The sequence below is a fragment of the Electrona antarctica genome, assembly GCF_951216825.1.
Source record: "Electrona antarctica genome assembly, chromosome: 16".
Taxonomy (NCBI): domain Eukaryota; kingdom Metazoa; phylum Chordata; class Actinopteri; order Myctophiformes; family Myctophidae; genus Electrona; species Electrona antarctica.
The window spans coordinates 14,142,138-14,158,204 of record NC_136797.1 but is presented as its reverse complement, the minus strand read 5'-3'; the positions used below and the strand labels follow the sequence as shown (position 1 = coordinate 14,158,204).

The window sequence follows — 16,067 nt, the reverse complement described above, 5'->3', positions numbered from 1 at the left end:
GTCAAGGTTCATTTCTCAACAATATCCCTCTAATCTCTCTAACCGACCCTGTGAGGTGGGAGGGAGAGAGAGGGAATCATTTTCATAAAAGTGCAATACTTAATGACCCCTAGAGGCTTCATTTTTCACAGTAAATGGTAAATGGTAAATGGTGCATATATATATCGCCTTTATCCAAGGAGCTTTACATAGATGCATTACATTCACCCATTCACACACACATTCATACACAGATTGCGGCGGATGCAAGGTACCAAGGCCATGCAAGGTACCAACCAGCACATTAGGAGCAATTTGGGGTTCAGTGTATTTTGCATGAAATACCATAAATTGGGGAGGTGACCCCAAGCTACAAGAATCAGTGAGAAAAACTTTACCTGACGAAACCACGTTTAGCCAAAAATCAGCCTTCGGCTCCCGGACTTATCCCGAAATTATCAGCTTGTTCTGTTGTTCATCTTAATGCTTATGAAAGGGGGGCTTTTTGACCGTCGGAGAAGAACTGTCCTCCATCCTGAACTGGAAGAAAAATAAAAATGGGTAGACGTTTAGTGGACACTTTGTAAGTACAGTACAGTATACTGTAGTTACATTCTTTCATCATGTTGTTGAAAGAATTCCCCTCTCGCCCCTCTGAGGCTCTGAGTCTGAACCTGGCTGTCATCAGCGCAATGAGCGGAATACTGGACAACTCACCCCGGTGAGTTGTCTCCACTTTCTGACATGGCGGGGGTGAGTTGTCTGTACTTTCCGCTGGGGTGAGTTGGGCGAGAATGGACGGACAGCTCACCCCGAAAGTCCGGACAACTCACCCCGGTGAGTTGTCTTCACTTTCTGACATTGCGGGGTGACGTGCGCAGTCACGCGCTAATTATTTATTTATTTAACAGTAAAAATCCGGTGAAACACTGTTGTAAGGTGTAGAGCGTCTCCTCTCACTCTCTATGCAGCATTGAGGGGGGAAGGGGGGGATCGTTTGTGGATAATGTTTGCGCTTCAAAGGCAGAGTCTCACGGCTGTACAAAGTTGCTAATTAAGACTTCACTCCCAACGCACACATGATCAATCAATCACAGTTCTAATAGTCCTACTTATACTGGTAACAAGGACAACTCACCCCTTTTTTCCCCTCCAAGTGAGTTGTCCGGACATCTCACCCCGAACGTCCGGACTACTCACCAGGGGTGAGATGTCTTCACTTTCGGCCACTTTCGGGGTGAGTTGTCTTCACTTTCGGGATGAGTTGTCTGACTGAATATGTAGCCTTTGAGCTCTTTTATATATCTTATACTTATACTGAATATTGCCAATAATACTTTACTGAATATTTCAAGAGTCAAATGTACGGTATGTAATGTAGTTTATTTAAATATAGAAACATTGTAAACAAAGGTGTGTGTGTGTGTGTGTGTGTGTGTGTGTGTGTGTGTGTGTGTGTGTGTGTGTGTGTGTGTGTGTGTGTGTGTGTGTGTGTGTGTGTGTGTGTGTGTTCTGAAAGAAATGTGTGTGTGTTAAACTTCTGAAGAAATGTGTAAAACTGTGTTGCAAATTGGCCATTATGTTGATATTACCTGAACCCTCCTAATTTGTTTACTCCAGATGGCTGAATGGTTATATAAGGTCACTTGTAATTTCTCACATGCTAATGTATAACTAGCAGTAGCCATCATCATCGTTGTTGGGGGGGGGGGGGGGTGGTGTGTCAATATTGCTTTGCTATTCAGATGTAATTCAGTCAGTATAAGGAATACTGGACAACTCACCCCGGTGAGTTGTCTTCACTTTCTGACATGGCGGGGTGAGTTGTCTGTACTTTCCGCTGGGGCGAGTTGGGCGAGAATGGACGGACAGCTCCCCCCGAAAGTCCGGACAACTCACGTTGTCTTCACTTTCTGACATTGCGGGGTGAGTTGTCTGTACTTTCCGTGGCACCCATTACAGTAGGCCTAATTCAATTTCGGATCTAACAATCGGTTCCTACAGACGTGCACAGTCACGCGCTAATTATTTATTTATTTAACAGTAAAATCCGGTGAAACACTGTTGTAAGGAGTAGAGCGTCTCTCTCTCTCTCACTCTCTATGCAGCATTGAGGGGGGGAGGGGGGGGATCGTTTGTGGCAGAGTCTCACGGCTGTACAAAGTTGCTAATTAAGACTGCACTCCCAACGCACACATGATCAATCAATCACAGTTCTATAGTCCTACTTATACTGACTGAATTACATCTGAATAGCAAAGCAATATTGACACCCCCCCCCCCAACAACGATGATGATGGCTACTGCTAGTTATACATTAGCATGTGAGCAATTACAAGTGACCTTATATAACCATTCAGCCATCTGGAGTAAACAAATTCGGAGGGGTTCAGGTAATATCAACATAATGGCCAATTTGCCAACACAGTTTTACACATTTACACAGTTTTACACATTTCTTCAGAAATGTAACACACACACACACACACACATGCACACACACAAACTGCTTTGTTTACAATGTTTCTATATTTAAATAAACTACATTACATTTGACCGTACATTTGACTCTTGTGAAATATTCAGTAAAGTATTATTGTGCAATATTCAGTAAAGTATATAAAAGAGCTCAAAGGCTACATATTCAGTCAGACAACTCATCCCGAAAGTGAAGACAACTCACCCCGAAAGTGAAGACATCTCACCCCAGAAAGTGAAGACATCTCACCCCTGGTGAGTTGTCCGGACGTTCGGGGTGAGATGTCCGGACAACTCACTTGGAGGGGCAAAAAGGGTGAGTTGTCTTGTTACCAATGAGCGCATCTGCATTAAATCTTTCTTAATTGAGTGCGGTGCCGTGCAGGCATGGAAAGTGCGCACACACAGAATTATAGCAGATCTACAAGTTCAAAACGCGCCGCAGGCGACGTGTTGTGAACTTGTAGAGCGGCTATTTTGGGTGTGCGGTACCAACGCCGCACAACGAAGTCGAAGTATACACGATCGAAACTAAAATGAGAACTTGACATTCATTCACTTCAAGCGGAGAGCTACTCTGCTGCAGTGTGCTGTGCGCACACAACCCAAACGAGTGAAGTGAAACGGTTGGAGACAGATAGTATATGTCACATACTGTATGTGTATAAGTTTTATGTTCATTCAAATAATTTGTTACGACTCGCGCAGGAACGAGGGACCGTCACCCCCCCCCCCCCCCCTCTCTCTCTCTCTGTCAGTCAGTCACTTCTAGGCAATCAAGCAAATGCGATACTTAATATTAATGCAGCAAAGCAAGCAACTGCTCATTTTACTTTGATAACCAGTCATTTGGGCTGCAGGGCAAACTGGTTGGGTAATTTCCTAGTGTTTAAAATGAGATATTCCTCTAAATCTGGATAGAAATGTAATAGAAAAATAATGGTGCCTTTTCGAATTCCAGCCCCTGCCCTTCAAATTCCCTCTGCACGTCCATGCCCCCGATCCCCTCTCTCTCTCTCGAAAGCAATTGAAATTGAATGGACTGAACTTGCTGGGTACGTGTTGAAAAGCCGGTCGTTAGGCTACTTTTTTTGGCAGGTTGGTGCGTGCTGGCTCCTGTGGCGGGACAGGACGGGCAGGTTATGAAAAAAATCACTAGTATATATTCCTACTGTATCACATCAATTGTAAAAAAAAAAATTAAGTAGCCATAACCTGAATGACTTTAAAATATTTATAGTACCTATTGACAATAATACAAAGCATCAAGGAACAAAACACACGCAAGCGCGGGTCGCGTGCGTGCGCGCACACACACACACACACACACACACACACACACACACACACACACACACACACACACACACACACACACACACACACACACACACACACACACACACAGACTTCTTTTTCCTGGCAACAGGGTGCAAATTTCAAACTGTGCTACTGTTCTCTACTACAAATACCATTAACATTGAGTGACTGCAGTTTCTTCCAGCGGTGAAATGTCCATTTAAGTCAACGATCAACTCCATCATCTTGTCAACATTCAGAGAGAGCTGGTTGTCTCTGCATCAGGTCTGCATCATTCAGAGAGAGCTGGTTGTCTCTGCACCAGGTCTGCATCATTCAGAGAGAGCTGGTTGTCTCTGCACCAGGTCTGCATCATTCAGAGAGAGCTGGTTGTCTCTGCACCAGGTCTGCATCATTCAGAGAGAGCTGGTTGTCTCTGCACCAGGTCTGCATCATTGCTGGCGATAAGCAGTGGTGTAAAGCAGTGGTTCCCAAAGTGTGGTCCGGGGAGTTCCGGGGGTCCCCAGCTAAATGATAGTTAGGAACCAAATGGACCCTTATGGGTCTGTACAAATGGAACCAAAGGGACCCCCTAGAGCCGTAAAAATCTATTCTTATGGGGGTCCGCGGGCTGATGAGTATCATTTTAGGGATCCTTGACATGAAAAAGTTTGGGAACCACTGGTGTAAAGTAACTAAGCACATTTACTCAAGTACACTTTTGAGGTATCTTTACTTTAGAGTATATCCAAATTTCATCTCAGAGGCAAATATTGTACATTTATTTGAAAACTTTAGCTACCAGTTACTTATTAGTTACTGCGAGAGTGAGGTCTAGCAAACACCAACTCGGGATTCCTGGATCGCTGCCCTTCACAATTTCCTATCCAACATCAGGTTCTTGAGCTCTTCAGTGTTGTCAGCCAAGCCACAGCATGTCTTCATACAGTAGGTGGTACACTTCTTTCCCCTCCTGGCTTTGCCCTGGGTTGGCTCCCATAGAGTCAATTCACCTTTAGCTAAGCCCCACCCTCTCCCACTTAGACACTCCCACTTGGACACTTTCCAGCCGGGCTCATTCATTCCAATGTAAATATCATGTCATAATGTGATATGATATTTACATTGGAATGAATGAACCCGGCTGGGTTAGACAAAACTCTCCACCAATAGTTTTCCTATAATATTAACCCATGTTATGCTTAGCTGTGGTTGGACCATAGCACTTTGGGGAGGGGTTAGCTATAGGTCAATTTACTTGCCTCAAGTTCTGTGTGCCTGACGCGCAGTGCCCATTCCAGACTGGAATCCATCCATCCATCTTCAACCGCTTATCCGTAGTCGGGTCGCGGGGGCAACAGCTCCACCAGAGTGCTCCAGACTTCCCTCTCCAGAGCAACATTAGTGACTTCCTCCTGGGGGATTCCGAGACGTTCCAAGGCCAGTGAGTCGATGTGTTTCCTCCAACTGCGCCTTGGTCTGCCCCGGGGTCTCCTTCCAGTGGGACGTGCGTCGAGGACCGCCCGAGAGGCATCCTAACCAGATGCCCGAACCACCTCAGCTGACTCCTTTCCAGGCGAAGGAGCAGCGGTTCTACTCCGAGTCTCTCTCGTGTGAAGCCACCCGTCGAAGAAAACTAATTTCGGCCGCTTGTATTCGCAACCTTATTCTTTCAGTCATGACCCACACTTCATGACCATAGGTGAGAGTAGGAACGAAGATTGCTCGGTAGACAGAGAGCTTTGCCTTCTGGCTCACTTTTACTGGAATGGGCAGTGTGAATTCCAGAAGTTTACTTGTAACAGTATTATTTCTACATTGCAGTTTTGATACTTTTACTTAAGCAAAACATTTTAGTTATTTTCCCCCACCACTGGCACTAAGCCCCATGACTGTATACTTGAGGTGATTGCTCTGATTGGTGACACACTTGTGGGCCCAGCATGTCTTGTGAGCTCCTCACAGTGGCAGTGAAACATGATGTCCGGTGTGGATTCTGACCATCTGTGTCCTGTTACTCACAAAGTCTAAAATCCAATTACTGCACACAGTGAGAGATCCCTTATTTGTCTAAAAAAAAAGTATATGCAAGTACCAAATGCGATGGGCTGCTGTATGACTCGCTTAAATACACCCAACAACAATTTAATTGGAACTAGAGATTAGAAAACTGAAGGTCTGATGAAAAATAGGAATAATAACAAAAATAATAATAGTCCACACCCGGGAACTCAATCTCACACACACGCACATGCGCGCGCACACACACACACACACACACACACACACACACACACACACACACACACACTCGGCGCCTCTATCTCTCTCATGCCATTAACCACTAAGTGCAGTTGGGCACGGCATGAGTTAGCTGTAAATGACTGTGTGTTTGTGTGTGTGTTTACATGGCTGTCATGTTGGAAACAGCAGTAAATCAAGCAGGTGCTCCGAGGGTTTGATTAGCCATCGGGTCTGTTAACACGAGGCCTGCCGGGAACATAGGAATTTTAAAACGTAGAATCTTGTGGCCTGCCACAAACGGAAAAGCCGTTTTAACAGCGATGTATTAATTAATGCATGTTTTAATACGATCGTATCGAAATCTACCGTCAGTTAGCTTTGTTATGCTTCTGACACAATGGGCGCGGCCATTTTGAAAATGCGCGCGCATCCACTTACATTGCCGGCTCTGGTTTCAGACGGCTTTATCTCACAGAAGCGACATTGCAGAGGACGCTTTGTCCCAGACAAGCGTTTTCAACGGCCTGTAGCAGGCGCTGTGATACTCGCGGTCAGCTTTTTCCACCGCCGAGCGAGACAACAACAACCGGTCATGATACCACACACAGCAGCTTTTCACAGGAACAATGCGATTACGGATATTTGGATCTTCAAAGTAAGTGTTACGCGCGATAAAACCTTGGCAATACGCAATCGAGGGATTAATGAATGGCGGCAGGCAGACGGTTAAAGAGCGGAGCGGTCATTATCCAGAAATAACAGACCGCTGAATTCGGTGATGGACCAATCCGAATCAAGCATTCAACCAAGCCATAATAATACATACGTATGTGTAATTACTGTACTATACTGTGGTTGCCTTTCAGGCATATACAGTATGTACTGTAAACCAGGAATCCAATAAACCAAGGCTTACTAAAACGGAAATAACTGACAGGATGATGTTGTTATAGAAACAACATAATGTCAAGTTTTAATGAAGGCTCCTCTGAAATGCCACCACATTATCATTAGCGGGGTCCATACACATCAACTCCGTCTGCTCAGCTGTGACTGTTTGGTTTTGGTATATATATATAGCCCTAATGCCTCTGTGGCAAGTTGAATAATGAAGCCATATCTTCAAACATCCCACCTGTGACTATTTCCTCACTGTGATGTCTGTCTGGTATCACTTCCAACAAAGCGTGCAATAATAATGAACCCTTCATTATTTTTTATTTCAGGTAATTGTTTTCGACAGTATACTGTATGAGATGTAGTCATCATATTTTTATGTAAAAAGAGAGATAGATACATAGATACATATAGATAGATTGAAAGAAAGAGCAAATTAACCCATTCTGGACAGGAACCCCTTTTGGTGTTTTAAGCATTATGTTATACTGTACTTTAGCTATTTTTGAAAAATCGTAAAAATGTGGCGCATTGAATATATATTCTTTCAGAGCGAACGTTTTGAACTCAAATCTTTGCTTCTGGGGGGCGGTCCCTGGAACAACATATTTTCAGATGGGGGTCCGCGGCCAAATTCAGATAATTCTGGGGGTCCTTGACTTGAAAAAGGTTGAGCACCACTGACATACTGTAGAAACATAGGTTTTCAGAAAACGTAGAATCTGTAGAATCTGGTCTCAGTCCTAAACGTGTTTAACGAGAACGGGCGAATTAACGAGAGCTTGTTATACAGTATATTCCTTCTGGGAAGAAATCTGGCACCTTTCTTCCTCTCTCTCTAACTCCTCATCATCACTCCTCCGTGGTTTTAACCCATTCTGACCTGAGATCAGATTCTATAAATGTCTTCTACATCCTGACAGTTTTCTGAAAAAGCTATGTGTCTATGTCAGTCGTTCTTTGATTTTTCAAAAATAGCAGACCTACAAGCTCATAGCGCGCCACTCGGTGGCGCGCTATGAGCTTGTAGATCTGCTATTTTTCAATAGCTAAAGCATAACATAATGCTAACACCAAAAGGGATTCCCGCCCAAAATGGGTTAATTGAGTGGCCATGAGCACCAGCCCTGAATTATTGCCGTAGACGGCGCAGCTAGGAGCAAAGGTGCAGCCGATGTGCCGATGAAGGATTTTAGACAACCTGTGCAACATCTGTCACTCTTTTTATTTTGTATGGAGATCAGGCTCTGGCTGTGCTGTACTTCTCGCTATAGGATGGGCCTGGAGCCTCTGCCCGCTGTGGCCATAACTCACTAAACATGCTTTCACTGACCATGAGCATGGACGTCTGGGACCTGAGTTATTCACATTTCACATATTATTCACATTTTCTTCCCGTGGCCTGCCTGTGTCTAAGGCCGTGTCGGTTTCTTGAGCATGCATTCATATTTTAGCAGCCTGCCTGCCCCTATATTTCTGAGAAGGATGAGCGAATGCGATGCGAGGGCCAGTTAAAGATCTTTATCTTTTCTTTTTTTTCCTTCCAGGTTGAAGAGAGGAGAGAAGCTGTGGTTGCTAGCTTGGTGCGGTATCTGGGTCCCGAGGCGGCATCTTTCATCCACTATGAGGAGAAAGTAAGTAAATGCCTGGCTGACTTATCTGATATGCCTTAACCCATTTAGGCCTGACGAAAGAATATATACCTATTCAAAGATTTGTGCCGCATTTTTACGATTTTTCAAAAATAGCAGACCTACAAGTTCATAGCGCGCCACTCGGTGGCGCGCTATGAGCTTGTAGATCTGCTATTTTCCAATAGCTAAAGTATAACAGAATGCTTGAAACACAAGCCCAAAATGGGTTAACAACCTTAACATTTCAGATTGGATAGTCAACGTGTTCTCTCAAGTCGGGGACAGGCACACTTGCTGTATAACACCAGGTCCCTTAGATATAGCTTAGACTGGAACAAACTGCCTTTTTGACATCAAACTGATCTCAAAACGGATTCATTTCAAAACGATGACGAATTATGGCACACTGTATTGTAGCACACGCCATTGCAATTCACCCTTTGTCAGCCTTTCTGATTGGTCCCTGATTGTCTAACCAGCAGGCTCTTTCTGCCTTGTTCCGCCCTGGTTCCGCCTTGTTTATGTTGAATTTGCAAAATCATAATTTTTGGAAAAAACTAAAAACAAACATGATATACCCAGTCACCATGCTGCACCTGTGATGTTCCTTTTTAATGACACCAAGTTTAAAATAAGAATTGAATGCACAGAATATCAATATGAAGCAACTGAAAAACACGTTATTTCAATGGTAGTGGATGTAGAGAGAGGATTTTTGTCCAACCACAAAACGGCAACCAATGGGTGCACAACCACGGGCGGGACTTGACAAAGGGTGAATTGCAACTCAAACGTCTGTGTTTTGCGTTTGTTTCTGGAAGACAACCAACACGGACGGAACACAAACACGCACACACTGTTTGCACACAGCCGTGTTGATTTCGTCGACTAAAACTAAGACGAAAAATGTTCGTCAACTACCGTTTTCCACTGACGAAAACTAAATGGAAACTAAATGAAAACTAAGCTATGAGGACTAAGACTAAATATACTGACAATTTCGTCAACAAATAAAAACTAGACTAAAATGTTAGGAAGGGACTAGTGGACAAGATATCCACTATAAGTCATTTTACAATTAGTTGCCTGCTGAAAATAGCCGATCTACAATCTCACAACACGTCGCACTGCGACGCGTTGGGCGCTTGTAGATCGGCTATTTTCAGAAAGTGAAAAAAAAATACATTTTGTTCGACTAAATAGAAAACTATTCAAGAGACTGACTAAAACTAAAATCAAGATTTGCTGCCAAAAACAACACTGACACACACACTGTTTGCACACAGCACATGATGTCAGCTGTCTGTATGTTCACCTCCTCTCGCTAAAACGTGCTCTCAAAATCCTGGCCTGTCCCTGAGCTTACCCTGCGCTCACAACGGCAGGGACTTAGTCACTATGTAATGTAAATGTATGTGTCGCCAAGTCACGCGCCGCGCCGCACTGTCGCCTACGCCTGGATTCCCTGTCACCGCAGCCAGCCTTGTGGGCGTTGCTTACGTAGTTCTGAGTAAGTGGAGTGCTGAGGAGCAATGGCAGCTTGTCTGGAAGCCATGCACCGTATCTATATTCCACCTATATATATACTATGCTATATAGTCGCTGCCCATGTAAGCACAGTGGTGGAAAGTAACTAAGTACATGTACTCAAGTACTGTTGTACTGTACTGTATTTTGAGGTGCTTTTACTTTACTTGAGTATTTCCATTTTTCGATAATTTACACTTCTACTCCCCCTCCACTTCATCTCAGAGGCAGATACCGTATTTCCTCAAATACTTTCCTTCCTTCAATAAAAAGCTATTAATTACCGGGGGTGGTGTTGAATTAAGCAAACAAAAATCCTCCTCCTTTTATTAGCCGGTTATTTTAACACATGAGCCACATTTGACTGGGTTCTAACTGACACAAAATGTGACTTATTCATTATGATCGGTTTGAAAAGTATATATATATATTATAGCTGCCTCCTACCAATAAAAGCCCGGTATCAGAATCAGTTGAGACAAATAAAAGCCCCGGATAATAAATGAGGATTTACAGTTATTGTACTTTTTACTCCACTACAATTATTTGGTTATTCGAAACTAGATGATTTGTTAGTGTGTACATCTGCTTTTTTATGGGTCACTCATAATGAGTACTTTTATTCTGGTACAAGTATATTTTGACACCAATACTTTTGTTTTTTTTATCCAAGTAAAAGCTTGAATACTGGCCTTTTACTTGAAACAGTATTTCTGCATTGTTCGGTTGTCGCGTGTTGAAAAGGTGCTGATCTACAAGCTCACAAAGCCTATCTACAAGCTCAAACTGTGAGCTTGTAGATCTGCTATTTTCCTTTGGGAAGCCACGTAGGGCTGCCCATCCCCTGAGCTGCTTCCATGATACGGTCAAACAAACCTGGTAGCTCCCTCAGCATTCACCTTCTCCCATGAACGCTTCCCGCTATTGCACATTATGACCAGTAGCAGTTACGGCACGTGTGTCTCACTTTGGCTGGCGTAATGTGTTGGGCGTGTGTGAATTGGGGGGGCAGAGCTGGCTTGTCAAAAACAAGCCGGCTCTGTAATTCCCCCTTGGAGTCCATAGAGGCTGCATATCACACTGAGTGGAGCTTTGTGTGTTGTGTAGTGTTTCCATTTTCACAATATGGGAGTAAATGAATTCCCCTGTGTTCTGTGGATAAGCATGTGATTAAGTAATATATCACGTGTCGGTACTCCATGTATGTGAGCAGCTGTAACCCCTAGTTACAACTCGAGTTCTTCCATCAGGACCTGCAACATTGTGCGCGGTATCACTGAAATCTGAGTTGGTTTATAAATGTGTTATTTACTGAAAAATAGAAATGGTGATCTGATCAAGCTCGGTCCTTTGGAGACACGTGTTCAAATTAGTCACATATCCTCCTTGAGAGGAGGGCAACTCTGTGGGAAGAGGGTACATAACAAATGCATTATGCTGTATGTATACTAAATTCATACATTATGTATTATGTGCAGGTCAATGCATGTGCATGCACGCGCGCTCGCTCGCTCGCTCAGTCACACACACACACACACACACACACACACACACACACACACACACACACACACACACACACACACACACACAATGCCATTAACCACAAGGTTAATGAGTATAATCTGATTCTGCACTTCTTTATGCTGTGAATCTCATGAAAAACGTTTGGTCGACAGAAGAACTAATCATCTGTCATTTTCTTTACTTTTGGTTGGATAACTTGACCAAGCACTGCTAATTGAAAATGAACATACTGTATATAACAGCATATGGTGAAAGTAATTATGTGAATTTCACCTCGACACCTGGCAGAACACAGCAAATCCAAACTTTATTTCTCTTAAATAGCATTACATTCAATTTATTTCAGCTTACTATGTCAGTATAGTACGCATTTTGGTGTATAATACAAAGAGTTTCAGAAGACAAGTGCAGTTACTTTGGCTTGTGAGAAGGTATGGTTGCTTATATCCCTGAATCAACCTGAGCTTGACAATAATAGATTTTTTTTAGTAGGCCTATGTGTGTTGTGTATCTGACCCAAGACCAAATAAACAACGTAATGAGATCTACAGTTCAACAGCCAGAATCATGTGCCCAAGGCACGCACACACGCACGCACGCACGCCGCACTCACGCACGAGTCTCAGAGTTAATTAACACGATTGTACTGTTCAAATTGTTGGTTGTTGTTGTTGTAGCATGATGTTGGCATGTCAGTCAAGAGTTTGCTTGCTCTTCACGTGGCAAGAGTTTTGTATGAATAGGAACAAATGGCCCCGGGGAAGCTTGGGGCAGACATGTCCAGGGAGACATAATGGCTTTCTTCCTTGGCTGACTATGAGCCTCAAGGGGAAAATAATATAGTAGGATATCAACAGTTCAGACTGGAGTGTCGGAAACAGGAGAGATAATAAGAGCAGCTAAGGGACCGCGTTGGTCGGTTGTAAAAGCCTTAAAACCCTATACTTGCACTAGAGGTGCATTGCATGGCAGGATTACCAATTTGGGTGGACACATAAAAGGTGATGGGTGGGCCGACACAAATTTCGCTTTTAATCCAGCCATTTGTCTATTCTCTTCCCAACATAAATATCAGACTTCCTGCAGTTACTGTACTCGCAGGACTTCAAAAGAGGGTTGCATAGCCTGTTGGAATGTTTAAGTGAACATTTCCGGTCTTCCAAACAGATGGCTTATTAGCTTTTCTTTGTTTCCCTCTCCGACCTTAAATGGCTCCTAAGTCAACAAGGTTGCTGGTTGAAGAAGGGGTGAATCAGAAGCATTACAACTTAAAAGGGCATTCCACTCATTTTCAACATTTTACTATGTCATTAATATACCTTAGAGCTGTTGTGTGGAAATAATAAAAAAGTCCCCCCATTATGTGTTTCCTAGAACTGTAAGTATCAAAAAAATCACACCCGTGTGAACTGAGTGGTGTAAGGTCTTATATAGACTGATCAGCTGTGGTCTGACGTAATGTCTGACGTAATGAAATCACACCCGTGTGAACTGGGTGACCATAGCAACCATGCTCAGTTTTTGGTACGAACAGACACGTAAACTAACAAATCTGAAATCACACCCGTGTGAACTGGGTGACCATAGCAACCATGCTCATTTGTTTTGGTACGGACAGACACGTAAACTAAAAATCATACCCGTGTGAACTGAGTGGTGTAAGGTTTTATATAGCATGATCAGCTGTGGTCTGACGTAATGTCTGACGTTAAAGATCTTTGGCTAGGTAGACTCGTCTTCTGATGTGATGATTTGTGACCATGAAGTTGATTCAGCTGGAGTTTTTGTCCGATGTGAGGTATTATATAAGGTAAGGTATTATATAGCCTGATCAGCTCTGATCTGACGTAATGAAATCACACCTGGATGTGATTTCACAACTGGCTTTTTTTGTGCAGAGAAAATGACCATGGTTGCTACGGTCATCCAGTTCACCCGGGTGTGATTTAATTACGTCAGAAATTATTTTGAACATAGCAACCATGCTCATTTTTTTCTGCACACAAAAGCCAGTTGTAGGAGTGGTTTACACCACTCAACCAGTTGTAGGAGTGGTTTACACCACTCAAAAATCACACCCGTGTGAGCTGAGTGGTGTAAGGTCTTAGCCTGTCTGATGTAATGAAATCATGTCTGACGTAATGAAATCACACCCGGGTGAACAGGGTGAACATAGCAACCATGCTCATTTTTTCTGCACAGACTAACAAAGCCAGTTGTAGGAGTGGTTTACACCACTCAAAAATCATGTCTGACGTAATGAAATCACACCCGGGTGAACATGGTGAACATAGCAACCATGCTCATTTTTTCTGCACTAACAAAGCCAGTTGTAGGAGTGGTTTACACCACTCAACAAAGCCAGTTGTAGGAGTGGTGAAACATCATCAAGATGTGTTTCACCATGTTAATGATTTTTTTTCAGATCTCCAGTTCTAGGAAACACAGAATGGGGGGACTTTTTTTTAAATTATTTCCACACAACGGCTCTAAGGTATATTAATGACATAGTAAAATGTTGAAAATGAGTGGAATGCCCCTTTAAAGAGGCATTTCACTTTGAAACACACCTCGGGTCATCTTCATGTGGACTCTGGCTCTTTGGTGTGCACCCCAAACAATTTGCTCATTCAAAGTCAGACACAACGTAAACCCAGCTGACACAAAAGCCAGAGTAGAAAATTATCCCAGAAGTGTTTTAATTTGATATTTGAGTGCAGGTTGCACACCGTTGCATAATATTTTATTTAATCACAGTATACTACCAGATTCCTAAGGGCTCTATACTAGCCCCCCTACTGTTTTTGCTCGACGCCAGTGGTTCTCAACCATTCCCTCACGGGACCCCCGTCTTTCAGGACTCACCGATCTGGCGTCAGTTACAGACCCTTATGGGTCTGTAACTCAGAGTGTACAAATGGAACCAAATGGTTCCATTTGTACGCTCTCAGATTTAAATTAGCATTGATTTTACAATATAAATTGGCTATATAAATTGGCCCCAGGGAGTCAATATAAATTGACTCCCTGGGGCCTGTCTTTCCTGAGGATTATCTCTCCTGGTGACTCCCTGGGACACATACAGTAGAAAGCCTGTCTTGGTGACTCCCTGGGGCACATACAGTAGAAAGCCTGTCTTGGTGACTCCCTGGGGCACATACAGTAGAAGGCCTCTCTCCTGGTGACTCCCTGGGGCACATACAGTAGAAAGCCTGTCTCCTGGTGACTCCCTGGGGCACATACAGTAGAAAGCCTGTCTCCTGTTGACTCCCTGGGGCACATACAGTAGAAAGCCTGTCTCCTGGTGACTCCCTGGGGCACATACAGTAGAAAGCCTGTCTCCTGGTGACTCCCTGGGGCACATACAGTAGAAAGCCTCTCTCCTGGTGACTCCCTGGGGCACATACAGTAGAAAGCCTGTCTCCTGGTGACTCCCTTGGGCACATACAGTAGAAAGCCTGTCTCCTGGTGACTCCCTGGGGCACATACAGTAGAAAGCCTGTCTCACCTGGTGACTCCCTGGGGCACATACAGTAGAAAGCCTGTCTCACCTGGTGACTCCCTGGGGCACATACAGTAGAAAGCCTGTATCCTGGTGACTCCCTGGGGCACATACAGTAGAAAGCCTGTCTCCTGGTGACTCCCTGGGGCACATACAGTAGAAAGCCTCTCTCCTGGTGACTCCCTGGGGCACATACAGTAGAAAGCCTGTATCCTGGTGACTCCCTGGGGCACATACAGTAGAAAGCCTCTCTCCTGCTGACTCCCTGGGGCACATACGGTAGAAAGCCTCTCTCCTGGTGACTCCCTGGGGCACATACAGTAGAAAGCCTCTCACCTGGTGACTCCCTGGGGCACATACAGTAGAAAGCCTGTCTCCTGGCGACTCCCTGGGGCACATACGGTAGAAAGCCTGTCTTGGTGACTCCCTGGGGCACATACAGTAGAAAGCCTCTCTCCTGGTGACTCCCTGGGGCACATACAGTAGAAAGCCTGTCTCCTGGTGACTCCCTGGGGCACATACAGTAGAAAGCCTGTCTCCTGGTGACTCCCTGGGGCACATACAGTAGAAAGCCTGTCTCCTGGTGACTCCCTGGGGCACATACAGTAGAAAGCCTGTCTCCTGGTGACTCCCTGGGGCACATACAGTAGAAAGTCTCTCCTGGTGACTCCCTGGGGCACATACAGTAGAAAGCCTGTCTCTCCTGGTGACTCCCTGGGGCACATACAGTAGAAAGCCTGTCTTACCTGGTGACTCCCTGGGGCACATACAGTAGAAAGCCTCTCTCCTGGTGACTCCCTGGGGCACATACGGTAGAAAGCCTCTCTCCTGGTGACTCCCTGGGGCACATACAGTAGAAAGCCTGTCTCTCCTGGTGACTCCCTGGGACACATACAGTAGAAAGCCTCTCACCTGGTGACTCCCTGGGGCACATACAGTAGAAAGCCTGTCTCTCCTGGTGACTCCCTGGGGCACATACA

The 16,067-nt window shown here is 44.4% G+C and overlaps 1 protein-coding gene across 3 annotated transcripts in view; it reads left to right on the top strand.

Annotated features, from left to right (window-relative positions):
* Nucleotides 1-16,067, top strand: part of LOC306939812 (putative flavin-containing monoamine oxidase A) — a 163,453-nt gene that overhangs the window by 135,413 nt on the left and 11,973 nt on the right. For all 3 annotated transcript variants that reach the window (XM_079524532.1, XM_079524530.1, XM_079524531.1), the window contains one exon: nt 8,445-8,531. In XM_079524532.1, the coding sequence (XP_079380658.1) occupies nt 8,445-8,531 (87 nt within the window). The remainder of the gene's footprint in view (nt 1-8,444; nt 8,532-16,067) is intronic.